The 26,139-nt window shown below is 42.1% G+C and overlaps 2 protein-coding genes across 6 annotated transcripts in view; one reads left to right on the top strand and one right to left on the bottom strand.

Moving 5' to 3' along the window:
* Positions 1-1,413, top strand: part of gsap (gamma-secretase activating protein) — a 41,156-nt gene extending 39,743 nt beyond the window's left edge. For all 3 annotated transcript variants that reach the window (XM_030440712.1, XM_030440713.1, XM_030440711.1), the window contains 2 exons: positions 988-1,084; positions 1,278-1,413. In XM_030440712.1, the coding sequence (XP_030296572.1) occupies positions 988-1,084; positions 1,278-1,378 (198 nt within the window). In that variant the 3' untranslated portion in view covers positions 1,379-1,413. The remainder of the gene's footprint in view (positions 1-987; positions 1,085-1,277) is intronic.
* Positions 1,414-5,731: 4,318 nt separating this feature from the next.
* Positions 5,732-26,139, bottom strand: part of ccdc146 (coiled-coil domain containing 146) — a 51,557-nt gene continuing 31,149 nt past the window's right edge. Inside the window, exons 12-23 of one of the 3 annotated variants that reach the window (XM_030440112.1) lie at positions 26,037-26,129; positions 25,389-25,556; positions 24,294-24,382; positions 23,037-23,201; positions 22,756-22,831; positions 22,068-22,216; positions 21,742-21,970; positions 10,291-10,401; positions 9,999-10,136; positions 9,384-9,509; positions 7,959-8,081; positions 5,732-6,372 (exon numbers count right to left, since the gene is read on the bottom strand). In XM_030440112.1, the coding sequence (XP_030295972.1) occupies positions 6,169-6,372; positions 7,959-8,081; positions 9,384-9,509; positions 9,999-10,136; positions 10,291-10,401; positions 21,742-21,970; positions 22,068-22,216; positions 22,756-22,831; positions 23,037-23,201; positions 24,294-24,382; positions 25,389-25,556; positions 26,037-26,129 (1,671 nt within the window). In that variant the 3' untranslated portion in view covers positions 5,732-6,168. The remainder of the gene's footprint in view (positions 6,373-7,958; positions 8,082-9,383; positions 9,510-9,998; positions 10,137-10,290; positions 10,402-21,741; positions 21,971-22,067; positions 22,217-22,755; positions 22,832-23,036; positions 23,202-24,293; positions 24,383-25,388; positions 25,557-26,036; positions 26,130-26,139) is intronic. The other 2 variants (XM_030440113.1, XM_030440114.1) reach the window with 2 other exon arrangements.

Raw genomic sequence — 26,139 nt, 5'->3', positions numbered from 1 at the left:
AAAAACAAAAAAAACTGGACTGTCAGTTGGAAAAGACAAACTATTTTAAAACATCTCTTTGGGTTTTAATGGATCCCACTGCTTTTGTTGGAATACACGCCCCACTCCGCCTATTTGTTGCCCTTGTTGGTTGGGTTCTCTACGCTTGACTTGAACCATTACCTCAGTCAGCTCTCGTTGTCTCTGTGTTTTTGCTGTGCTGATACAGCGGTTTATGAACTGTAGTTTCCCCAGTAAACACATCAGCCTCTTTTCCGGGTTACTCATCTTCCAGAGTGTCCAGGCTGGCACTGGTCCGCTCTGCAGAAACCTGTCCTGTCCGTTCTGCCTAGCCCAGAGAGAGGTTGGTGTCTTTACCTGGGAAACAACAGCTTGGAATCTGCTGTATTAGCTCCGCCCCTGGCTGTTTGTTCTAGAAACCCAGAAAAACACTGATTTATTCTCTGAGTTTATTTGATGAGAAGAAGGCACCAGTCTAGGGTGTTTCTTTCCTTCTCTTTCACAGTATAATAATGCGTCCCCTTCAGCTCTGTTAAATTAACTAAATTAGATTAGAGTTATTGTCACTGTTGCCACAGTTTTCACAAGTAATCTTTCCAGAAGTGTTAACTCCAGAGAAAGGTGCGTTTTTCTGCAGTGTTGCACTTACATAGTCCTCCCTGGCCTTCATTAAATATATTTAAACAATGACCCCAGTTATACAGCTAACGCAGTATCTATCACGTCCTGATGCTATTGCCCATTTTTAGTCAGCTAATTGGCCAGCGCACTGGCATGGAGAGCCAGTGGCACTCCAATGCAGTGACAGCTAAGAATGTATGGCTGCCCTTAAAAGTTAAACAGCAGCCAACTTTATCCATAAGAGGGAAAGAGTGAGTCAAGGTGAGCAGTATCTGGAATTGCTGCAGATTTGTCTCGACTGTGTGCACGCCAGAAAAAAAGCTGCAGAACCCACAGTTATGTTTTTGATTTTCTCTTCCTCCTCAGGGATTTGCATTCACCGGCAGAGACAAGCCAGGCTTCAGACCTGAGTTTCTGCCTCTTACCTACCTGGCAAAAATACTCTCTGATATAGAGGAACAAGGTAGTGTATGAACGTGTGTGTGTGTGTGTGTGTATCCTGCCTTTGGAGGATTAAGACAGAGCTTGTGTGTTCATGTGCGTGCTTGGTCAGAACTCAGCAGTCTCATGAAGGAGCAAGAAAGGAAGTGTGTGGCTGTCTGCGGCGTTCTATAAGAAGCTGCATCTCTCCCTAACTCCTCTTTCCTGTGCTGCAGCTCTGAACCCTTTCGAGGAGCAGGAGAACGTGGACGCCAGGTTCGTGGAGGAGACAGCTCTGAAACAGACACTAATACTGCTGGGCTTTGAGGAGAAATGAAGGATGGGGATGGGAGAGGAAGGAGCTGGAGAGGGACGGGGGGGATGGATGGATGGATGGGGGGGGGGAAGATGAGATGAGGGGGAAAATGTGTTTGAGAGAAGAGTCATCATTGACTGGGCCTTGAGGACAAGTAACGGCTGGGTGGGTGATGGAGGGTGAGACGTGAAAGATGAATGAAGAGATTGAAAGGCAGAGCTCTCATAAACAACAATTTCATGACAAATTAGGGTGGGGACGGAGGGATAGATGGGTGGAGACGCCCAGGAAAAGAAAGATGAAGTAGGAGGCTGGCTGGATGGAAAAAAAAGAGATGCGATGCGAGAGGGAGAGAAAAATGTAATGCAGCACCTTATTTTACCACAGCTCAGCGATGGACGAACAGAATAAAAATCAAAACACAATAGGGAACGCGGTTAGATTCTTTAATTCAATTTGGAGGAACATACTTTTCGGATTTTGAGTGAAAATCAATAACGGCAGGCAGCTATTTATACGAACTTGTATTTCTTTAGCAATTCTCTCCACAACGTCTCCACTTTCTCCCAAACAATTTATGAACGCCGACGTCAAATACGCCAAACGGTATTTATAAATCAAACACACTTGTTTATCCTCCCGTGCTTCCTGTAACGCCCGCTGCACCCCATCAACGTGATTACATGCTGACAAAAGCTCCGACAGACAGAGCTGCTCGGTGCGGCCGGTCAGTGGCTGCTACGCATTAAATCTGATTTTAACAATGACTTATACGGAATCTATGCAGCTGAATAGCTTAGCGAGACCGAGTGGCACTTACAAAGACCGGGGTATTAAGACGTTGTAAACTGGATGGAAAAATGATCTTACTCTTCATAGGAAGTACACTAATTACATATTAAGTTCTCAAAGAAAAGAGGATGGGCTAAAAGGATAATCAATTTGAGACAGCTGAGATGTGGATTCATTAGCCAAATTGTCTCCAACCTAATATCAGGTTTGTTGCTTGAACTTTTTTTATTGGCAGAAAGCACTGGCTTTCATCTCAGATGTTTTGATTCTAGCTCTGGTACGTTCATTAAGAACAGTTATTTTACTGCACAGCACAAAAGTAAAGTAAGATAACATTTAATGTTATCTTACTTTGAGAACGACAAATGTGTTTTACTCCAAAACGCAGCATTTTTCAAATCAAGCCAACTTGAATAGTCTGGAACAAGCTAAATTTCGACTGAAGGAACCTTTTTTTATAAGAAACAAGGAATTCCCATTCTATAAAAGAATACATTCATTCTAACAATATGATACCTTGTGTTTAGAAAAATAAATATACATTCCTGCAAATTTCATAGCCGAAGTTCTTAAATGATGAGCAGTTGTCTATAGATGAGCGACCATTCAAGAACTTTGGCTAACAAATAGTCCAAAACTGGCTTAATTTTTGGAAGTGGGACTACTTAACGTTTAAAAGAAGAAATAACTCATTTGGTGGTCAAATTGACACCACGTTTCCTACGGATGTATCTGCCAAGTCTTTAAATGTTTGGATTCGTCCAACCTTTGCCAACTAAAATAGTCTTAAAGTTGCTAAATCTCGAATCAAAGTGAGACCTGAGATACTAAATAACGGCTAATGTTAGCATCTGGTAGCAAACGTGTAACTGTCGTCTGTAAGAGCAGATAAAGTTACATTGGCTCACTTTGCAGAAATCAGTCTACAACATTCTTTACATGCTATAAAATCCAATGAGAGGATAAGCAATAAGGACAACACTTCGATGTGACTCAGCCTTCCTACACACACAGACACGCGCCTAACATCTGGTTCGTATATCCTGCTCGTGTGCCGTCAGTCTTGAGCGAGCTCTTACTGTAAGCAGAGGAATTCTTTGGTAGCGGAGGTGTGTGGGAGTGTGGCATGTGTTCACCATCCAAGTGTCTGAATGTTGGCGCCCTCTGAGACTTGATAGGGGAAATTATTTACATATCATGTCACGCTACGATTTGAGATATTACAAAACATTCCTCGGTACAAAAAGGGATTATATAATCACTCATCACAAACGTTCTGTGTAATATATTGTGAATAAATCCTTTTTTGTTTTTGCAACTTGACTGTATTCTTCTCCTTCACTGTCTTCATTTTTCAAGAGCGTGGTGTAAAGAGAAAGCTGTGTGGCAACAGGTCCTGGCACACGGCGTTTCCGATGACTTTCCTTTGAACCCTGAACAATTGAGAGCCAGTTGCGCCGTGGATGCCCTCGAGGTAATCTGGGAAATGATCTCACTCGCAGTCCAATAGCAATAGAAAGGAACTGGGCGCTCAGATTTTCTTGACAACAACTGAGTGTTTTGGACAGACTCAGTGAGGGTTCCACGGAAATAAACCCAGGGTCAGTCATCGTACTCACTGAGTCACGTTAACCAAGAACATCATGCGTTTTATACGAGTTTGCCAAATTGCGCAATTTCCTTTTAACCATGCGCTGTAACACCTTGGTACAGCCGTCTTGATTTATTCCTCTTTTGGGTAAATGTCTCTATAAAATGTAAATAAATCGCTCGCCCCCTCCACCTGATTGCCTCCTCCACACTCTGTTATGCAGTCAGTGTTATGTAGCCAGCTAATAAGCACAAACAGTCAGGGGCTAAGTTTATCTGACAGCTCTCACCATCAGTTTGCGGTGGATGATCACACACACGCATCACATCACTGGGTGGACAGGGCTGCCTTAAAATCAGATAAACTCAAACCTGCCGCCGCCTTGAACCTTTTTTTTCTTTTAAAGAAGTCGGCTTTCACACTGTGCATTGCAAACTAAGCTTACACCAGTGGTGCCCAAAACTTTTTCATCAGATCAGTTCAAGATGAGTTCAAGTGCACCGTCATGTAACAGTTCATCTATTTCTTAAGATACAAGTTATTCAACCACAGCTGTTTCAACCTTTTATCCATTACTTACAGCAGTGTTTAAATTGTTTCAACTGTGTATACTTACTTTTATTTAATCAATTAATCCATTACTGTAAGTTAACTGTCCGGTTTTAACTAATTATTCTAGCTGTTTATATGCTACTTTGAACTATTTATCTGTTACTTTTAGCTGTTTCAATTGTCTATCCAGATTTGGCTTGTTAGCCTATAAGTTGTTTAGGCTAATCTTTACTTTTGGCAAACTGTCTCAAATTAATTGCGCTAAACTATTTACCCACTACTGTGAGCTTACTGTTTAAACTGTCTTATCAGGTTTGAACTTATTATTTTATCAGTTTAAGTCACTTTTAGCTAATTATTTAGAATGTTTATTCATTAATCTGAGTGAAATGTTTCTATGTCTATCCATTTTGAGCTAGGCTAATTTTAGCTGATTATTTAATATGTCCACTACTGTCAGCTAACCCTTTTAACTGTCTATCAAGTTTTAATTAATAATTATTTAAACTGTTTATATGTTTGTTTTAGCTAGTTAGTTGACATTTATCCCTTTGGCTACTTTAAGCTAACCGTTTCAATCATGTATCCACTTTAAACTAATCTATTTAGTTGTTTAGGCCAGTATTTACTTTTAGCAAACACCTCATCCATTAACTTACTTTAAGCTCGTTATTTTCAATGGTTCATCCGACAGTTTTAACTTATGCAGTAACTTACTATAAGCTAATCATTTAAACTACTTCTTATATCCTATTTCAGCAATTTCAATTGTTAACCACACCAATTTGTAGGTCTACCTGGATGTTTATTTTCCCCCTTAACACCAATGTGTCTCCATACATTTTAATCCAATTATGATTTTTTATATATTCAAATGAGTTGAATGAGCCATCGGCACACCTGAACAACTGCATATGTACAGAAGTAGCTGAGCATCACAGATGTATCATTGTAATGGATGCTATGAACTTTGGTTTAGTACATGCTTCAAGACACGCTCACTAAACAACAGATACAATGACTTATGGTAACTTTTTAGAAGCTTCAAGAGGAAGCAATTTAGTTTTTTGTCGTTTAGATAACCTCTGAACTTCCCACCTCAGTTAAAGCTCCACTTTTATCCATTTCTTTTCCCTCTGACTCTCCGCTGCCGCCTTTTCTGGTTCCTCATCATTTATATTCTCCTCTCTCGTCATTCCCTATGCTCTTTCATTGTCTGGTCTTTCCTCTCTGTATTTACATTTATCATTTCAGGCATTAAGCGGGCACTCTTAGCCCAGCTTAGAGCATAAAACCCATTGCAATTCATTCATCAGCTGCGAGATTACAAGTGCTGCAGACGAGCCCGAGGAATATGCCGAAATATTCCAGCGTCCCTGAGCGCGAGTTAATTCATCTCATTTAAGAGAAAGGTAGTAAAGACGATAAAGATGCACTGCTAGGAAAGAAAACACAAAGCTTTTTATTGGTGGACATAATGTAACAATACACAAACACATTTTATTTCCCCCCCGTGTACCTCTGTCCTCCCTTCCACTCTTCTACAGTATTTTGTGTTGCAAGAAGCAAGAAGTGCACACAAGGTCTTTCCAGTAAATATATATATAAAAAAAGAAAACACGATTACAACCAGATGTAGTCCACAAGTAAAACACTCACATGACCAAAACAGCAGTGGTATGCTGGACAGAACACAAGAGGCAGAGAGGAAGAGAGGAGGGGGAGGAGGAGGGAGCAGCACTGAGGAAGATCAATAAACCTGATAAAAATGAAGAATACTTCTTCTAAAAAAATGCGCATTTGCTTTAAAAATGTTGCTGATTGAAGTTGAGATGACGTGTCTGCAGGACGTGTTTAAAACCTGCATGTTGTTTTTCTACATCTCTAAGGGTTTGAGCGTTGGTTTGCGGATGTGTCTCATGTTGGCCCCTGGCTGGGAGGGTTTGAAGGGGGCCTGAGCTCCGTAGGGTTTGGGCAGAGGCAGAGTGCCGTCGCTCTGCGGGATGTACGCGTTGGGACGGGGCTCGGCCGTGGTGTACACTCCGTTAGGCAACTGGATCCACTCCGCTTCTTCAGCCAGCTGCGCGCGCGCGCACACACAGACACACACACACACACACACACACACCAGAGGCAGTTTTAATATTTGATGTAAGACTTCCCGACCTTGGACTAAATGGTTTGAATTAGATTTTCTTGAATTTTAATCATGAAATGGAATCATTAATATTGTTTTTCTCTTTTCATTTTTTAATTCCTTAAGACAAATGCAAGGGCACCCGAGTACAGTTAAGTGCACGGGCTCCGAAATCACAAGGCTGATTAAAGTTTCATTACGTTTTCATTCGTATTAACTTTAATTGAGAACATTAGAGAAATTAGAGATGTTAGAGATGCTTCAGGTTTGTTATACGGGATGTTTTTGGAATAAAATAATACCAAGACACAACAAGCCGAGCTTCTCAGATAAAAGCTAGTTTTCTTCATAAAAAGAAACATTTCTTACATATTGCATCTTCAAGCACACTATATATATGTGACGCTTTTAAGACTTTTCCTTAAGTACTATTGGTAATAAAGATGGACATTACATATATTTATCATAAAATCATCATTTTAATAAGGCTGTAATTGGTCTAAATTAAATGAGAGGACCTGTAGCCTGTTAGCTCTAATTATATGACAACACCTAAACACATCAAACAGGATAATAGAAACTTTCTTTCTCTGTCTAATCAAACTAAAATATGGCCTGTAGAATTCTGACAGTAGCTGACGAAATTGATTTGAACCCAATGTGGTTGATGTATCAATCTGTAACCATGGCGGACTCCTGCTGTGGGGTGGGGTGGGGGGGTATAGAAAAAAAATCCTCCAGTGTTGCACACGTCCTCATGACGCCACAGTCCTCCCTTTGACTTTCACCCCACAACAGCATGCAAATGAACTGTGCCGAAATCTCAGAGAGACTTCAAAGAGACGGCGATTTTCTCATGCATATGAACAGTTTATCCGCTGGCATGTGATCTAAGGAGCGCGCACAAAAAAAAAGAAAAAAAACGAGGAATAATGGCTTGGAATGCATTAAAAAAAAAAAAAAAATTGCAGGAACAGCCGATACATAAACAGGGGTAAACATATTTGTCTTATCGGGTTCACAAAACACATTTACATTAAAGAAGAAGCTTGAAAGCTGCCGGAAAAGTAGGAGCAAACCTTTAAACTTTTCATATAAACGACAAATATTTCAGTTTCTGCAGGGGTTTTTTGTGGGTTTTTGGGCCAGAGGCTATAAGCAGGGTGAGAATATAGAGATGAGGATAAGACGCTGCGTGCTGCAGAGAGCTGGACCGGTTTCAGACACGGCTGATCCCTGTATGTGCAGACAGCTTCAGCCTCTGTTTGTCAGCCGCTCTGCCCTTTTTGTCCCTGGCATGTGGTGAAAACTATTCCAGCTCCCACAGAGTTCTCCACTCACTTCCCCGTCTCGCCGTGTGCGTGTTCGGGTACACGGCGGACCCCTTTTGTCCCTCGGACTCTTAATCGATTTCCCGCCCCCGCGTCGACTCTTTCTTTCTTCGTCACTCTATCTTCTTGTCTTTCTCCTCACTGCTTTAATCAATTCCCGACCAGTGATCTTTGGTGTGTGCCCGCGTGTTTCTTTACCCTCTCTCTCTCCTCTTTGTCCCTCTGTCTCCTCTTCTTGTCCCGGAGCATCCTCCTCCACTCCTCCTCCATCTCGGGGCACGGTGGCAGGCCCTGCTCCAGCTGCTGTTGGCACCTGTCCATCTGGAAAGACAGGGGCAGCGCGGGGGAAAACATTCACTTTGTATTCCTATCACCCGGTCCACTCTGCACCCTCCCGGCTCCATTCAATTCTCGCCGCGTCCCCAAAACAGATGGTCGCATTAGTGTCAGAATTCGGGCAAACTTATGCCTCTGCGTTCTTGTAGCTGTGTCTGCGGCGCTGCAGGCGTACATCAGCTGCGGGGGCTCTTCAGGTTATTAACACTCTTCTTGTGAAACATTTACAAAGCATGTGGGAAATCCTCTCATGTTCAGTAGATTAATTTTTTATCGCGACAGAAAGCAGTGAGACTTTCTGCTCATATGGTAGTCAGAACCTAAAACACTTAAATGATGATTTAGCTGATGGCTATTTGCCTTCTTTTGAATGTCCAGTGTGTTCGATTTAAGCAGTCTGTTGGCAGTAATGGAATGTAACATTCATTGTGTTTTCATCATAGTATAATTAAACCTTAGGATGATCTTTATATCTACAAAGGGGGCTGGTCCTCTTACACCGGGTCCCCCATGTTATGCTGCCATGTTCCTACGGTAGCGTTGGAGAGACAACCAAACGCTGCCTCTGCAGACGGCCTTTTCGCATTTTTAGCGGCCACTGTAGGGAGGGGTGAGACGCAGCAGATTGATTTAGCTTGTGGGTAAATACACAACATAGATAACCTCTAAACAGTACAAAAAGAGGATTAAATTTGTGACCTACATTCAATATTGTCATTTATTCGCATTTCTTTAAAGTGCTCAGAAAAAACATCTATATCCCCTTGACAACTCAGAAACTTGAAGAGCGCTGGATGTGATGGAAAGCTAAAAGTTGAGAGACAAAACAACTACAAAGAGACACAAAACGACTACAAAAAGCGTCTGCAGGCACAGTCAGCCTACTGCTTGCTGTGGGACTAGAGGTGACTGAACGCTCTGCACTACTGCTAAATATGAGCCCTGATTCCTTCACGTCCTGTGTTAGCGACAACTCATTTGCTTTTCACGCATCGTTTCTTTTCCTTCATCGACATTGTTCTACTTTTCTGAACCCCGCTGAGTTTTTTTCCCCTCGTTTGTGATTATTGAACATTTTTTTTCCCTCCCAAGCGTTGACCCCTCTGATTTGTTTTACTCTGCAAAACAAGCAAAGAATAAATGGGTTTGAGGTGAAAGACTGGACACAGTGAGAAATTATCAACAAGATGCTTTTTCGCTCTCTTCGATCGCGGTCAGTGGAGAGTGACAGGCGTAATGGGAACCGCAGTGGGAGGCCGAGGGGAGAATGCGTGGCCGAGATCTGACCTGGTGCTCCTTCTCTTTGATCTCCTGCTGGAGAGACAAGACGGCCGCTTGCTTCATGGAAAGTTCCGCGGAGACGGCCATCAGACGCTGGTTGGTGTCCATTATGTGAGCTCGAAACTCGTTGAGCTGCGGAAACAGACGGATTAGAACAACTTCACACCGGTTGTCGTTCAGCATTAACCATAAAGTTCAACTCTAATCTTACTGTACCTCTGGGTGCGTAAAACACGAAATGCATGCATCGGATTCTGTGAGTCGACTTTTGAGCTTAGATTTTTTTTATTCACATTATTACTACATGAGCTGAACCCTGATCTTGAGGCTATTTATAATTGGTGTGTGAGGGCAAGAGAAATACAGACAGTCAAGGAGAGAGAAGAGGAAGAGGGAGACGGAGGCACTGAGGAAACTGTAATGCTCGGTGAACTCCTTGATGCCCACTCTGCGTGCTGCTCACATGGACCGCACATGCTCCTCGAGCAACGTGTCTGTGAGAGACTCGACTGTGAAGTCGCCGGCGGAAACCTAACACGGGTCTCCACATGTTAATCTGAGTGTGTGTTCCTTTTTCATACATGAGCCTCCATCTCCGTCCCCGTGCGAGTGGATCTCTACCTTCTTTGCCAGCGTGAGTCTGTCCTGTCGGCAGTTTTCCGCCTGCTCGCTGAGTGGATTGGAGAGCCGGGTCACCTGGTCCACGAGGAGTTCTCTCTCCAGCACCTGCCGCTCTCTCTCGGCTAGTTTCACCTCGAGCTGCGTGCAATGAAACACAAATGATTACGGCCTTTTTTTTCCAAGTATTTTCACCCCTCGTGAGGGAAATACGACCTAAAATTCATTACGCAGAATACTCGTCGGGGCTGGACGGCGAATGCACAAACGCGCACACACTTCTGTAATGTTGTACCTGCTCAATCTTCTTGACCAGTTCCACAGTTGAGGGGTCTTTGCCTTTTAGCTCCTTGTAATCGACTGTTCGATTCAGACCTTCAAGTGTCTTGTCCCGGGCTTCTGACAACTGACAAACGGAGAGACAAAAACAAGACTGCACTTACAAATATAGAGTACAGTACAATATAAACTGTACATACAGGCCAAACTGTACTCATAGAGCCACTGTAATGGAAATACAGTTATTTCCCACAGGACAGCCTGCTACAAGTGAATAAGTAAACAAGATAAAAGTAAGACATCTAAAATTAGTCTCTATTTGAGGACCTTGTCCTTCAGGCACTTAGGATGCTTATTGCACAGGGGATTTTAAACAATGCCGTTCCTCAGCTGACTGCGATGCCTGTATGGGAGCCACGTCCCCATGAGGTGACAAGTCAGCTGCAAAATGTGATGAAAGAAACTGACATTTAAAAACACCACAGGGACTGGGCTTTTTTTTTTTTTTTTCCCCTTTTTAATATTCTGACATCCCTTAAGACAACAGAAATAGAAGCGGAGCTGAGGAGGATACACAAGGAAAGCATGGAGAATATGAGTTAAAAGAGGGGACAAAGGAGACAAAAGACTTTAAAGTGAAGGACAGCGCTGGCTTTTTAGATTCAGGCCCTTTAGCTGACATGAGCTGGCGAGTAAGGAGTTTAGAGTGTTGTGCAAGTTAAAAATGTAGCGCTGGGATGATTTATTGATTAGCTGTTTAGAACATTAACGTCTAAAAGTTTAATTAAAAGATGCCCTGCGGTGTACTTCTTGTAGCACTGTGGACCAGTCTATTAATTAACGCATCCCTCATTTTGTTTGTCTGGTCCAGCATTTAGGCGGTATTATAAAAATACTGAAGTTCTGCTGCCCCTCCCCATGGCTGCTGCCATTGTTGTGTGGATCCGATCGATTCGCACCAAATTAACAAGCAGTAACTACGACTTTGCGTGGCTTTGTATTGTTCTTGTTTTTACTAGCAGGGTTGAATTTTTTTCGAGCGCCGAGCATCGGACCTCAAGGACACATTGATGCCTTTCATTTTACAAGAAAACTTTACGGGACAACTCGAAACTATCAAGAAAACTGCCAGACAAAACAGCTCGAGCTCCTACAATGTAAGGATTATCTGCTTTTCTCAGTTTGTATCAGTGTTAACCTTGAAGAACAGCTGGGACAAGCTTGTGCTGTGCACGGCTTTGTTCAAGCGAGAATGTCTTCAGATTCCTAAAGTTTGAATAGACACCAAATAAGTTGGACTGAACGTTCTCACAGCTAAGAAGAGTTGAATACCTCTGTCACACGTGGATCGGTATTTTTCTCACCCTTACAAAGGTATGTAGAGGAAGTAGTGTGGCTTGTTGGTCTAATGACTCTTCAGCAAATTCATTAACGCCATCGTTTTATTGCCTGATTGGTCAAAAAATGATTAACAATTGTTTTCCCAATTCACTTTGATATTCACTCTTTCACGTAGATTAAAAAGACAAGTAAGAAGACGCAACCTGTCCAGACAGAAATGAGCAATTAAAGTAGCAACATCTCAGCAAAGAAGTTAATGCAAATACCCATGGCCCCATTATATCAAAATAAAGGCAGTCTTTATGTATGAAAATATATGAAGCTGGGATGATCAAGGAAGCCATGACAGGCACCATAAAAAGGGACGGAGCAGAAAATAGAAAGGAGGATAAAAACAAAAACAGATCAGATGACAGAAGAGACAAACAACCAAAAAGAAAAAAAATGAATAGACGCCTGGGGAGGTTGGAGAATATAAGTGAAGACGCAGTGATTGGATCGACAGCAGAGAGTAAAAGAGAGGAGCGGGGAGGAGTTGAGGAGGAAAAACGGGGTGTGGAAAAATGTTGTACACAGGCGGTCTGACCTGCCGCGACCTGGCTTATGAAACAACCGCTCCTCTCCGCTCAACCATACGGTGTGTGTACGTGCACGCACCCCGCGTACGTTTACATGCCTGTATCTAATGTGAGAGTTTACGCGTTGGCCTTGAAAGACGGCGTGGAACAAAGTGATGATTCCCAGCTTCCCCTCCTTTTCGCGGAAGAGATTAATGCAGCTTCTCTCATGCAGACAGACGGTGAGGCTGATTAAAACCGACCGCGGTGCTCAGCCCCTTTAAAAGACGCTTCTCCCTGAACGTCACATGACTCAAGCTTCGACTTAATAGTATGACTGCCATGTGATTAAATGGGGGCGTTGGTAAGGCTAAAGTTTGAAGATGCGCAGACGGAAGGGCAGAAAAAGTTAAGAGGCTGACAAAGCTGACAGTAAGCAGTTGATAAGCTGAACGGCGGAGACATAGATGAGAGCGGAGCAGATGTACAAGGAGACTGATAAAAGGCTGACAGATAGAAGATAAAGTGAAGAAGAGCAAAGGAGAGACAGCATGAAGGCCACAGTGAGAGAAGGAGGAAGAGATGGGATGTGAAAGCAGACAAGAAAGACGGAATTAGAGAGAGACGGGAGATGTGGAGGAACAGGAATTGGGGCTGACCAACAGGGACCGGGGTTATCTGCAGTTTTCACAGAGAATATGACTTTGACAAACAAGACTGCGTTCACCATGAAAGGATCCGAATGCATGTTGAGCGTACTGACAAACGGAAAATCGTGAAATGACTCCATTTCGCTTCTGAACATGCAAATGGATGGCACCAAACTGCGAATGATCACAGCGACACAATTTTCAATTCGTGTCAGGAAACATACGGTGCAGTTCTGCAGCTACAGTATTTTGCACGTTTCTCCGTTTGGCAGAGGCGCAAACTTCGAGCTCCGTGCGAGCATTTCATCTTACATGGTTTTGATGCTAATGTGTCGACAAAATCTGCCCACAGACAAACACGGATGGACAGACAGACATACAAACACCCGGCAAAGTTCTTAAAACTGCTTATGTGGTGTGTCAAGGACCATGAATGTCAGCCAGGGCAGTAAAGAAGGGGGTGCCACGCTTCTGTTTCCAGCCCCCTCGCTTGAAACCACGCCCATCTTTGAGCTTGACTACACACTTGTTAAGTTTCATCACTGCGTCTTGCATGGTCGTGGCACCAACAAAACATGTCGGCAGACAAATGTTAGAATCACACTCAGTAGATGATAAACTCTTTGGTGACTGGAGACCACTTATGTATGCAGTGCCATCACAGCAAAAACATAAATCAAATGAAAAATAAAAATAAATAAATAAATAATTGGAATTATTTGGCAATTACATCTTTAGTATAATCACAATCTATATCCTTGGTGTTTGGTTTGACTTGTGTACTGATTTCACCAGCTGGTTCACTGCCATTTAATAACTGAATAAAGAACATTGGGTGTGAAGAAACCTGTTTCTCATTTCTCTCAAAGTGTTGAATAAAAATGAACTTTACAGACGACGCTAGGATCTGCAAATAACCAACGGAGACAAGTGTGTGCCCACTCCTCACTTCTGAATCTGATTGATCTGCGTTCCACCCTCATATGAAACCACCCTGAGCCATTTAAACACTACATGATGGATGGGATACAGCGCGTCTCTGTCACTCTCTTTCTCCTCTCTCCGCTCCTCAATCAATCTTTTCTCTCCTCTGTTGTGGCCTCGGTCTTAACATTTTTATAGCCGTCCTTCTCCCCTCTGTTGCTATGCGCTCGTGTTTGTCTTTCTCTTTGTGTTCATCTGTCTCGGTGTCAGTGTCTCTGTTCTGCCTGCCTGCCTCTCTGTTTTCTTCATCTGACAGTCACGAAGAATTGCTGTTTTCTTGGCTCATGAGCGGCTGTAAAGCATTGTGCGTGTGACAACATCCACGCGGAATGCGATTTGCATGTCATCTGCATAAATTTCCGCTCGGTTAATAGTTAGCATGATGGCTTGCAAAAAACGCCTAATAGATGGCAGGGATGCTTAACAGTATAATAAAGATAAATAATGACCTTATTTATATACCACTGCTGAAAATTAGGTTACAAAGTGCCTCACAATTAAAAGGGATAAAAGACAAAACGGGACAGCTCAGTAAAGCAGAAAGGTCAGTAAAGTAAAACAGCAGTAAAGTCATAATCACATTAGGGTTATGTAAGGTTAATTAGCAGAACATGTGAGCAGAGGAGCTGAACTGCACCTTTCATAAGCCCTAAATGAGGAATATATTATAATTGAACATAAAATATGCAATTAAAACTTGGCTTCCGCATGAATGTTTGACAGCAGGTCACGCGATATCAGTTAACTGATTTACACATGTGATGTAGCTCAGGAGAAAATTCAAGTCAGCTCTTGTTTTTATCTTTCAATGAGAGTACGACCTGCAGCGGGGCCGATTCCGGGGGGGTTGTAAGTGGAAAACGTAAAATAAACGGGAAGCGATATGGAAAATATTAAAAGTTAAAGGGTGTAATATCTTGTGGTAGGAAGAGATTTGAGGGCATTGACTCCGTCAGCCTGAATTCTTCTGGCATATCACTCCGCAGCCTTGAAGCCCCCTGACAACAAAAGCCCTCTCGTTCAGTCTCTGCGATACAGGTCCAGAAATACTTATGAGGCAAGAAAGAACCTCAGGCTACATCTCACAAGATATTAAAATAAAAAGGTAACCTCAGGGCAGACCACATATGACCTTAAAAATAATCAGTGCTTGCATACGAGATAAAGATATCACCACAGCAGTGAATATCTGCAGCAAAGGTGATGTTCTCTGTCATTATGTGCTACACTGATTCCAAAAAAGTTGGGACGCTGTGCAAAGGAGAAAGTGTTAAACGACAACGCTTTTATGAAGTGTTCCTGAGCCCATGTGGTAACGTCATTTCTACAATCACTTGTTTCCCGTTTCAAGTGATGAACACCGTCCCATCCTTGGTTGTGAACCACTGAGCCTTTTGAGGATTTTATACCCAACCATGATAATAAAACCTGTTACCAATTCTGTTTACCTGGTCCAAACAAGTGCTTTTAAGCATTACACAACTTACAGAGTCTCTTGTTGCCCCAGGTCCAACTTGTTTGAGACGTGTTCCAGGTATCAAATTCAGAACAACAACAACAAGTTTACAAAAATGTCTTACATTGATTAGGTAAACGATCTACGGTGTATGGTCTAAAGCCCATGGTGTAAGTGCGTTTAAGGTGTGTCCAACTCCCTGTTGCTGTTTAAACAACAGATAATCTGGGAAAAAAGTAAGGTGCACGACACAAAGGGGTTGTGTTTAACTCCTAATTTCAAATGACCATAATAGTCATGGGTGTGTTTTGGATGCAACATAAAACTAAATCAGTCCGAGTTTTATCGAGTCCTGTCGAGTTGAAGGACGGGGGGGTTGCAGTTGGGGAAACTAACAAAGCACTGCACAAATCACAAAAGTGCCAAAGCAAACTGGTCGCTTGGTGTCTAAAAGGTGGCGGTGGGAAAAAAACCCACAGCTACCCACTGATTCTATCAAAATAATAGACGAACAAAAAAATATTTGACCCATAAACCAAAGGTGAAGTAAAGGTCACTGATCGGGGGGGGAAACAAAATGTATAGAAAGAAATCTTAAGCACTCAACACAGATTGTCACTCAAACAGAAAACACAGAGAGCCTGCTGATGGTGTTGTCTTCCTGAAAACACACAACCATCTGAACAGGAGAACTGCAGCCCTCTTATATAGACTCCCAGCTGACTGATCGCAGCCAGCTGAGGGAGAACATCACAGGGGCACCAAATAGCTTCTAACAACCTGTGAACTAGCTCTTGAGAAATCCCTGTTCACATCAGGACCTTGGGAGAATCTCTGCTCTGTCCATAACAATATGTAAGAACAGATGAGCAGATTATCACATCCTGTGATCTCTAATCATTCTGGAATCTTCTGTTGAAATCTTGAGAGGTGCACTTTTTGGTGGTCCAACGAAAAGACATCGTCTCTGGACTTGCGTAATACTGTACTGACTACGTTTGGGACACGTCCAAACTTTGATTTTGTCTGATTCGTCTGATTAGAGCAGGAGAATTATTGTGTTTTTAGGCAGCAGTGTTAAGAGGAGTCAGATTTCAGAGGTGAATTACATAATGACTTTTAAGGTCACACACCCTGCCGTGTTGTCACAGTATCAGCCTTTTAATTTCTGTGTGTTTGCTTTTCTCGCTGTCTCTCTACCTGGCTCACAGACAATAACACATTCACTTTCACCCCGGTCACACTGGGTTTCCCCCGCGGTAATAGGTTCCAGACAATTTGGATGAAGATTTAAGAGACGGACAGAAAATAATGTGACTCACCTCCATAGGGACGGTTGCGATAAGTCGGCCCCACCCTGTTATAAATCCATTACTGACTGTGTGTGGCTTCTATAAATATATATCCCCCTGTATGTTTGTGATCTTCTGAGTGCATGTGACTTTATATAAGTAGTAAAGCGAGTCGTTAGAGGGCTGCTGAACAATATTTAGATGCTGCTGCAATAGTATCATCACAACCTCACCAACGCCGCACTGATCTGAGTGTGTGCGCGCTGATGCATGTGCAACCTGTACGTGCGTTTTGAGGTGGCGACGTGGCAGCGACTCATAAACAAGTTGTAAATTCAGAATCCGACACCAACCTCTGTTTATTTTGCGGCAATTAAAATTCCTCAGAGCAAATGAAAGCCTCAGAGTATATTGAACTTCAATAGTCTCACAGATGGCCCGATCTATCTTTGTCAAAATTTCCCATCAAAGGGAGGGAGGGGGGGACTCGTCTGCAACGAACAGATAAACTGGTCACAGATGAATACAAATACACAATATGTATAATAAATCGACAGCAAGGCAGCTGCATGGAAATTGAGCCCGCATAGAAAATGAATTCTCGGGGAGAATGAATCGAGCTGGCGAGCCTCCTGCAATAGGAGAGACCCCCGTGATTCACTTTCCTTACCCAGGGGAGCTGGATGGCTGTGCGAGGGAAAACAGCGATTTAGAAAATGATTTGCTGTTTACACACAGAGGAGAGGGGAGAGATGTGGAACGAGTGGATGGCTGTATGACTGCACGGATGGATGAACAGAAGCGATTCACTAAATAAGGGGTGCAACTGTTGGTTGTTAGAAAGAAAGTTCCAGGAGTCGCATGTGCCAAGAGTGATGACTATAACGATAACTACATATGGACTGCTTTAAAAGTGTTCTCGCTGGAGTGTTCGGTGGAATCCATACCGCAACTGTAACGAGGAGGACAGTGGGGAACCGTATCGTTGGGGTCACTTTCAGAGCAACTTGATAAACGATGGAAACGTATTAAATGTTTCTGTAACTTAATATGAGGCTGCAAATGACATTTAAGAAACATATTTTATATGAGACTAGGGTTGGGTCCATATTTAATCAGAAATCAAGATAAAAAACACTCACAATAAGTTGATTGTGGGGAATTTTCATTATCGGGATAATCGGAGTATAAGTAATTGTAACTATCCTCACATGAATGACTTGAAAAGCTGTCTAACTTGCTTATATTTATTGGCTTTCTGATTCGTCTTGAATGGCTGAAGGCATTGGTTGCACATTGTATCCCCAACAAAAACAAGTTAAATCAGATGTATAGATTTGACTCCTTTGACTGTTTTTCAATAAAATATATGTCCTAGCTGTGAAGCAATACCTTTCCTGACATAATGTCACGTTAAAGGGATTCCAGTATGTTTTACTGCTTTTAGTTTAGATAATATAGCAAATCGCACTTATGTTGGGCAGGAATATTGTGACATGAAATCTACATATTGTCGCAAGCCTGCTTCAAACATACTGCCAAAAGGTCTTTAGCGCTGGTGGAGGTTTGTTTTGTCTCTGCCAATGTTCTCTATGATGATCATCAAAACAATTGACACTGACTCAGAAAAATATGAATAAAATTTGTCTTCAAAAGATGCCAACTCTTGTAACAGTGTCGGAATCGCCATTCTTCACTCGTCATTTGTGAACCTATATCTCTCTGGCTTCATATTTGTTTCCCTGCAAAATGTGCAGCAGTAACAGGTCATCAATATCCTTTTTCCGAAGCCGTTTACAGAGTGTTACGATTCATAACAGTCTTCGTTCTTTGTCTGGATGTGCGTTAAGAGTCCACAGCCGTGCTAGCAACTTTGTGAGGCTGCACTCAACAGTAACTCAAAGTGCTGCTGTGCTTACGGTCAACATGCTAACATGCCCGAAAATGACAATGTTAACATGCTGACGTTTAGCAGGTACAATGTTCAATATATTTTAAAATATGAAATTTGATAACTCGACAAAAACTCAACATACAACTGAGATTATGGGAACGTCATTAAGTCTCTGGGTACAAAATCAGCAGTGTAAATGTCTTAGGAAAATTGCCCTGAAGGTCGTGCTTAATAAAAAAGCTTGAATGACACGATTGACGAGCGAAATTATGGCTGTTGCTATGGATTTATTTCCGCTGCATTGATTTAGGCTGGCTCTACAGCCCAGTATGTGGTATTAGCGTCTTTTTTGTGTTTGTTTTTGTAAATCACTTTGTAACGGTAACAGAAGGATGGTGTTTCATCCTAATGCAATGTTTCATCTCCTTACGTGCTTGTCACATGCTCTCTCTCTTCCTGCCTCCTTGGTCTGCCGGTGAGCCACGGGTCATGAACGCCACAGCTGTAGCAAATTAGGACAATTACGGGACCGGTCTGTGTTCCCAGTTGGGAGTTCTAGAGAGAACGAGGCGGAGGCTACGTGGCTTTCTCCTGTGTGGTATTATAATCCTGAGAAAATGTCGATCCCGTGCGGGACGCTATTGTACTCGTAATTCTGTGAACTTGGGAATATTGACTGGTAGAGAGAGAATAATGTCGCTACTGCTGTGTTGAGTCTCTGGGACATTTTTCCTTTTATTTTGTGTGCAAGAATGCTAATGCGAGCTAGTTTTCGCCGGTTTTACAGTTGTAGTTTTGTACAAGACGTAATCTCATGCAGTTTTGTCTGTTGCTTGCCATCCCCTGTGGTTGACTTGAAAATAGCGCGTTTAAAATTTTTTACTGTTGTCGAGAAGGCCTTACTGAACAAAACAGAAATGTCAATCTCATGGTGGCGCTAACGGATAAGTCGGGGATCATCAAAATCATTAGGATTCATCCCCTGTGGATCATGCTGTCAATAGCTGTCAGGATATTTCAGTCTGGACCAAAGCTTTGGACTGACCAACTGGCAGTCATTTCCAGCTATGGAGTGCAAAAAGGACAGAAGGTAGGAATGTACCGTATCTTCAGCCAAACACAAGGTCAGCCAGAAAAGAAAGGCGAGAAGAGAAAAATGGGAGTATGGACAGGAGAGTGAAAGGGACTTTCTAGTAAAATAAGATACTCCCAATGAAACAAAACGCCTAAAAATGTCTCGAGGGAGCAATAAAAGGAAGGATGGGTGAGGAGGAAATGAGTAAAGCAACTAATGATGACAGACACAACAGGAAAAAAAGGGTGAAAGACAAAAGATGGCACCAACAAGGCTTCTTGTAGCAAATGATAAACAGCAGAAGGAGTCAACAGATGGAGAAAATGGAAAGGGGCGTTTTTCAAAAAAAAAAAAAAAGGCAGCACATGGTGGAGTCTGTTCCAACGCTGTGTTCATCCAAAAGAGCACAAGACTCAGATGAGAAAAGTCTGGTCAAAACCAGTCACTCTGATCCCGAACAGCAACACACCCAATCCCACGACGCAGACACTGGCAGGGAAACTCGGCGTGTGTGTGTGTGTGTGTGTGCGTTTGTGTTGCCTCTCTCGAATCTCTATCCTTCTATGCGCCTGTCACTCGAAGTATTGAAAAAAGTTGCTTGTGTGTGTTTGTTTGTATGTTATTTATTCATGTGCGTCTCTGGGAAACTTGTGCACTGTGAGGTTGTTTGGGTCTGTCCCCCTTGGTTTCCATCTTCGTCTCCTTTCTGCATGTTTGTCTGTTGAGTTTAGCTCGCGAAAAAGTTGTGATTCTGTGTCTGTTCAAACCAATGAGGATGCTAACCACTTCAAGAAAACAACACCTCTGAAAATAAGGCTGAAACTGACCACTTTTGATGGGTGAAAAACACAATACTTTCTTACAGAAATGCTTTATTTTCAAAGCCTTGGATGGGGAAGTCATGGAGAGTCTGCCAAGACTTTGCAGAATATCTGGAGTTTGGTCAAAATACATAGTTTTCTGATAGTAACTGTAAGCAAAGTAGAAAATGAGCGCTGGATTTGTTCATCAGATTAAAAAGAAAGCCTGCAATATTATAATAGAGCTGCTCAAAAGTCTCATACGCTGGAGCTTTGAAAGTATTTCAAAACAGAGATGTGCTCAATAGCTACGCTGTTAAGTGAATCTGAATGTTTTTAAGTCCTGTCCTCTGGAGCTTGTTATCAACTGTTCTTTGTGGTTTTCCCCTAACTTGACAAAGATACACGTACCGCTGAACAATAGTCTGGAATACCTTCAACCCAGACAGCTCACATGTACACACAATCATCTGCTTCTAAGATCCTTTGAGGACTCTCACTGACATCACATAAATCATACAAATGTCCAAATTTGTAATTTTCACAGGGTAAGGAACACACGCACACCTTGCTGGGAATGGCCTAAAGCACTATTCGATAAATTCTCTGGCTTGGACATGCATAAACGCACACAGAATTTGCAAGAAGATTCCAAAGAAAATCTTGCAGACACACAATATTTTCAGTTTTATCATCCGATCGCACCGGGAAGAGCTAATTGACAGGCCTAACTGCTTCCAGATAGGATTCTCAGTCTCATAACTGCAGCCACATTCTCATGTAGTCGAGGCTCAAGCTGTGATGGGACACTGTGGAAATGTGGACAGCAGTATACTGAAGGCAAAATCTGCACAAAATTAGCAGACATACTGCAGGGGCGGTATACAAAACAATAACACAAGCCTCTGCGATGCTCATTCAGCGCAATAATAATCCACCTGGAGGAGGCCCTAACTCTAGCCCTTGCAAAAAAGAAAAAACGAAAAGACAAGGAGCACGTAACAGGTCTAAAGTGCACCTGCACTTTGCTGTAATTTTCGGGAAACTTGGCAGCAGCGTCTATTCAGTGTTTTTATATCTTGCTGGCAAAGAATGAGAAAGGACGGAGTGAAAGGAGGAGTGGGCGTTAGGAGACTGTCACCAGGACACTGTTCACACAACAGATCAAGAATTTAATGAATGATTTCCGTTAGACATGTCTATAACCCATCCTCAACAATTTTTAAGTACACACAGATCTTTCTCCACCCACAAGGTTTTCAAGTAATTAGTGTGCAGTTCTTCAAGTTGAGTGGATTTACTTCTTTTGTTCAAGTTTTCTTTGTCAATAATAGGTAGACTGAGAGGAAGTTTAGATGCTCAAAAACTAATGTTTGTGTTAGGATGTGTTTCAGTTTATGTTGGTAGACTTCTCCCACCTCTATCTGCAGCGTGGCGATGTCTTTCTCCAGACTTTTCATCAGGGGCCCCTCCTTCTTCATCAGGTCTATCTGTCTCTTCTCCTCATTAATCTCCAACTGTAAATCCCTCTTCTCCTTCTCCAGCGTCTCCAGCCCCATGTTGCCCTTATTGATGGCTGCCTCCTGGACGTTCACCTTTTCATAGCAGTTGAGTAACACCTCTTCATGCTCCAGGAGCTGAATGCCACTGTAGGTGACACATGCAAACATTATTTGGCAAATGTAGTTTAAATCCTCTACTTGAATTCATGCAGCATGATGTGAAAACTCCAAATTACACATACAGAAAATTGCGTCGCTGGATGGCCGTTTCATGATTCTTGTTTATTTCCAGAAGGGCTTCCTCCTGGGCGCTGATCATTTGTGTGAGCTTCATCAGCTCCAGCTTGTTGTCCTCACACTCCTGAGTGATCTGACTGTGCTTCCAGGTAACCTAAAAAATATATATATATTTTTTTTACATACAATCGTCCGAATACGCCTCCATTGCTTATTGTTGATTTAGGGATACTTGTTAACCTCCGTCTGATTGTCTGATCATGAACTGTACATATTTGACAGCAACATTTAGTTTGGCACACGTTTACCCTTCAACTGCGATGGAATGCCTCCACTTAATGGTGCTAGGCAATGACTTTAAAACAAACAAGAAGCAACATACAGTACACGACAAAAGTTTGCGTGTCACTGCTCAAGTGTATTATGAAACACAAAGATAAATACAGAGGAAACTGCATGTCGGTTTGCCTCGTTACACTCGCAAGCTGTCTCATAACACTATTCAAGGGCCCTGCTGAAGAAAAAGAAAGCAGTTTTGACTCTGCATCTCTGTTGAACTCCACACCCCTGGATCATAATCACTCCTCATAACATCTGTTTATTTAAACTGCTAAACTCGTGATACTAGCTTATGGTGCACCATGTGTTCTGACTGGTCTTATCTTGTGTTCGTGTCTGTACGTGTGCCTGGACCTTGGAGATGTCATTGCGCAGTTTGTCCCTCAGTTTGGAGCTGTTAGAGATCTTCATATAAGCCTTTGTGAGTGATCTGGAAAGAAAAATATCAGAAACTCGATGATGATGACAGATAATAAAAATAAATTAAAAAATTTGCCTTATAACCTTTAGAAAGACAGCACTGGTTGCAGTGCTATAACAGTATTTCATTATGGAGGTTTATGCATTCTTTTCTGCGGCAGTGTTAATAATGCTAATGCTAACATAGACGAACAACAGCCCTCTACATAACACACCTGTCCTTGTTGATGACTATGGTACGCTGGATCTCCAGCTCGTTGTCCTGCACCTTCGCCTGCTCCCTCAGCTCTGCGATCGTCTGTGAGGCGATCTGCTTCAGCTTGACGTATTTATTCTTCTCTTCCATAATCATGTTGCACAGATTACAATACTGTGATAATCTAAGTGGAGAAAAACACTCATTAGCAACAAGCTCAGGCTGACAAGAAATTCCATCATTTACAGTTGACTGTTCTTTTGATTTAGTTTATTTCTCTTCATCTCGTTAGCTACTGTAGGATTTAGTTTGTGTCGAATTTATACCCACAGCCAACGACAGTTTTCCATATCCGGACACTTTATATCAGGTGAATCAGCCATTGAAAACATCTGCATCTAAAGGCTTTAGGTCTAGGTTAGGGTTGGGGGATGTGGCCTTAAAAAATAATGCGATATTTAAGTAGTGTTGAGTGTCAGTATTTTGCCCAGTCCAAGAGTACTATTAGGCATGTTTAAACTAAAGAATGGACCTAAAAAATGCCATAACCATAATGACGCCTTCTCAATACTAATTAACATCAAATTTGTTCAAATATGAACTAAAAAGTCATGTTGATGTCACAAATTATCCCTGAAACAAAACAGTGTCATGACAGAACTGAAGTGTAATTCAGTGTGACATGTCATTTAATTACCATTATCAATAAATAATGCAAGTTGTGAAGAACTATCACAAGGAGAGTCAACGCAATATTTAATTATCACGCTTTGTTTTTGCTTGACTACATGCAGTTTTCGGATCAGATTCCATGTCGAGTGCAGCCACATAAGACCGTAATCTGTGGTTGTGACCCAACAGAATGCACCGTCAGAGACTGCAGTTGTACTGGGTGGTGCCAGACACATTAGTCTGAACGCTGAAGTATGACCAATTAGTAAGTTATGGTTTTCTACCCCTGACAACATGTGCAGATGTCTGAATTAATTGTGATCCCAGCTGTTCCGCAGATCAGAGCAGCCAAACAAATAACCAGGGAATCAATTAACAGCATATTGTAAACAGGAAACCAGTGAGATGCTGTGAAGACTGTGGACGTATTGCACAGGTACCAGTTGACCATGGATGCAGGAAGAGCACATATTATCACCACAGGGACAGGAAGCATGAAGACAGTGGCAGAGAAGAAGAATTCTCCGTAACAAACGCACTCTTTTATGACACACACTTTGCATTTAACGACGAGGAAATAAGAGAGAGAAAACTGCAGTGACACCTGCGCTGTAGCATTGTGTTCAGCTTGTTGTGGTCCATGATGATCAGGTCTTTTTCTATCAGCTCCTGCTGGATGTGCTGCTTCAGCTGCTGCGGATGGAGTTACACAGGTAAAAAACTACAGTCTCATCACTTCTGTGTGGCTGCGTTTACAGTATGTGCTCACAAACATTAACCTTCAATCAGATTTGTGGCTGTACATTTTCCTGTAGCAGCCTTTTTTTCTGACACTTTCAATACATAAAGGATGAAACAATAAATGAATTAGCTGATCTTGCAGTCCTGGTTTTTTGATTTTTGGGAGCTCACTGATGTATTTTGGTGCTGCTCTTTGTTGATATAGGTTGTCATTACTTTCTCCGTGAATTCTCATGTCACAAGTAACAAAATAACATACAAAGGGAGTTCAGAACCATTTATGAAAGTCATTGCTGCCTCCTTAGGCTCTGACTTCTATTCAACTGAACTAAAATTGCCTACACACTACATTTCCTTCAAATCATACCGACAGCGTTGAAAGTAAGTAATTTGTTAGGGTCCTTGCACTCTTTGAAATTCAGTTGTTGTCATTTTTTGTTGCTCTCCCGTCCCACTAACCTTCAGAGAGCTTAAAAAATAAACCTTCTTCAGTTCGTCTTTGATGTTTTTGACACATTTTTTTGTGTAAAACATGCAGGTGTATAACTCCTAAAAGCTAGAAAACGCTCTAATAATGACATCAAAACCTACTTTAAAGGTGCACTATGTAGTTTTGGAAAATAAATTCAAACTCAGAATTTTAATATCAAATAATATTAATGAGGCAATAATCCAAACCCAGTGAACTAAATGAACAAGCTGCTCTCAGAGGCAAATAAGGTCCCCAGAACACTGTCTGAAGCCTGAAAGGTGGCAGGGTCCGCCAAAGACAAACAAAGTCAAACAGTATGAAATTGCGTTGTCCTTTAAGGTCCGTTTGTTTATTCAGTCAAGAAAACAAAGAGAGTTTGTTTATTGAGTTTGTTTATGCATATAAAAATCAATCAAGTTTTTCTCCTAAATGACATAGTGCACCTTTGAATGCACCTTAGTGCGTGTCTGTGTGTTGGCATTGAACCTCAGCTCTCAGCAGTTCACGGTGCTTCTGGCCTCTCTCCTCGGCTTTGATCTGTGTCAGACATCTGAGGTTATGGAGTTCTTCTCTGAGGCAATTTGACTCCCTCAGCAGCCCCTGAATCATCCCGTACTGCCGCTTCTTCTGGCTCTCCTCCTCGGCTACTGATAGCTGGTTGGGAACACATTAAGCTCCGTTTTCAGTGAAAAAAAAAAATTCCCTGATTACAATTTGACAGCAATTTAAGGGTGACAGCAGAATGGGTCCAAGTGGAGTGAAAGTCCCTTAATACGAGGGAAATGGATAGAGGGCGGATATTGAAACTTTTCTGTGCGGACCTTTCTTCAATGGGGTCATTTAAGTTTTGTCTAACTACGTGACAGGATGATAATGAAACGAGAAATCTAATTTTTCAGTGATAGAAAATCTAAAAATGGAATTAATTTAGAAGAAGTGCAAGTGGTAAGAAGGGGAACTAAGCTAAGATAGAGTTGAACACACAATAAACACTCTGCTGTCACAGTTTCAACAAAAAAAGAAAATGTCAAGCTCCTCAAAGATAGATTTAAGAGAGGGCCTCTGAAGTAAACAGCATTACATTTGACAGTTACTAATGATATCCTTTCCATGCACACACACATTGTTCCCTACCTTTTTTTCAAAGCTGACTTTTAGAGCGTCCACCTCTTTCTGGAGCTCCATCCCCTGCTGAGCGCCGGCCTCACTTTTGGGAACAGCGTCTAACTGGAAATTC

Source organism: Sparus aurata, chromosome 14 (genome assembly GCF_900880675.1).
Source record: "Sparus aurata chromosome 14, fSpaAur1.1, whole genome shotgun sequence".
Lineage (NCBI taxonomy): Eukaryota > Metazoa > Chordata > Actinopteri > Spariformes > Sparidae > Sparus > Sparus aurata.
This window is presented reverse-complemented; position numbering and strand designations above follow the sequence as displayed.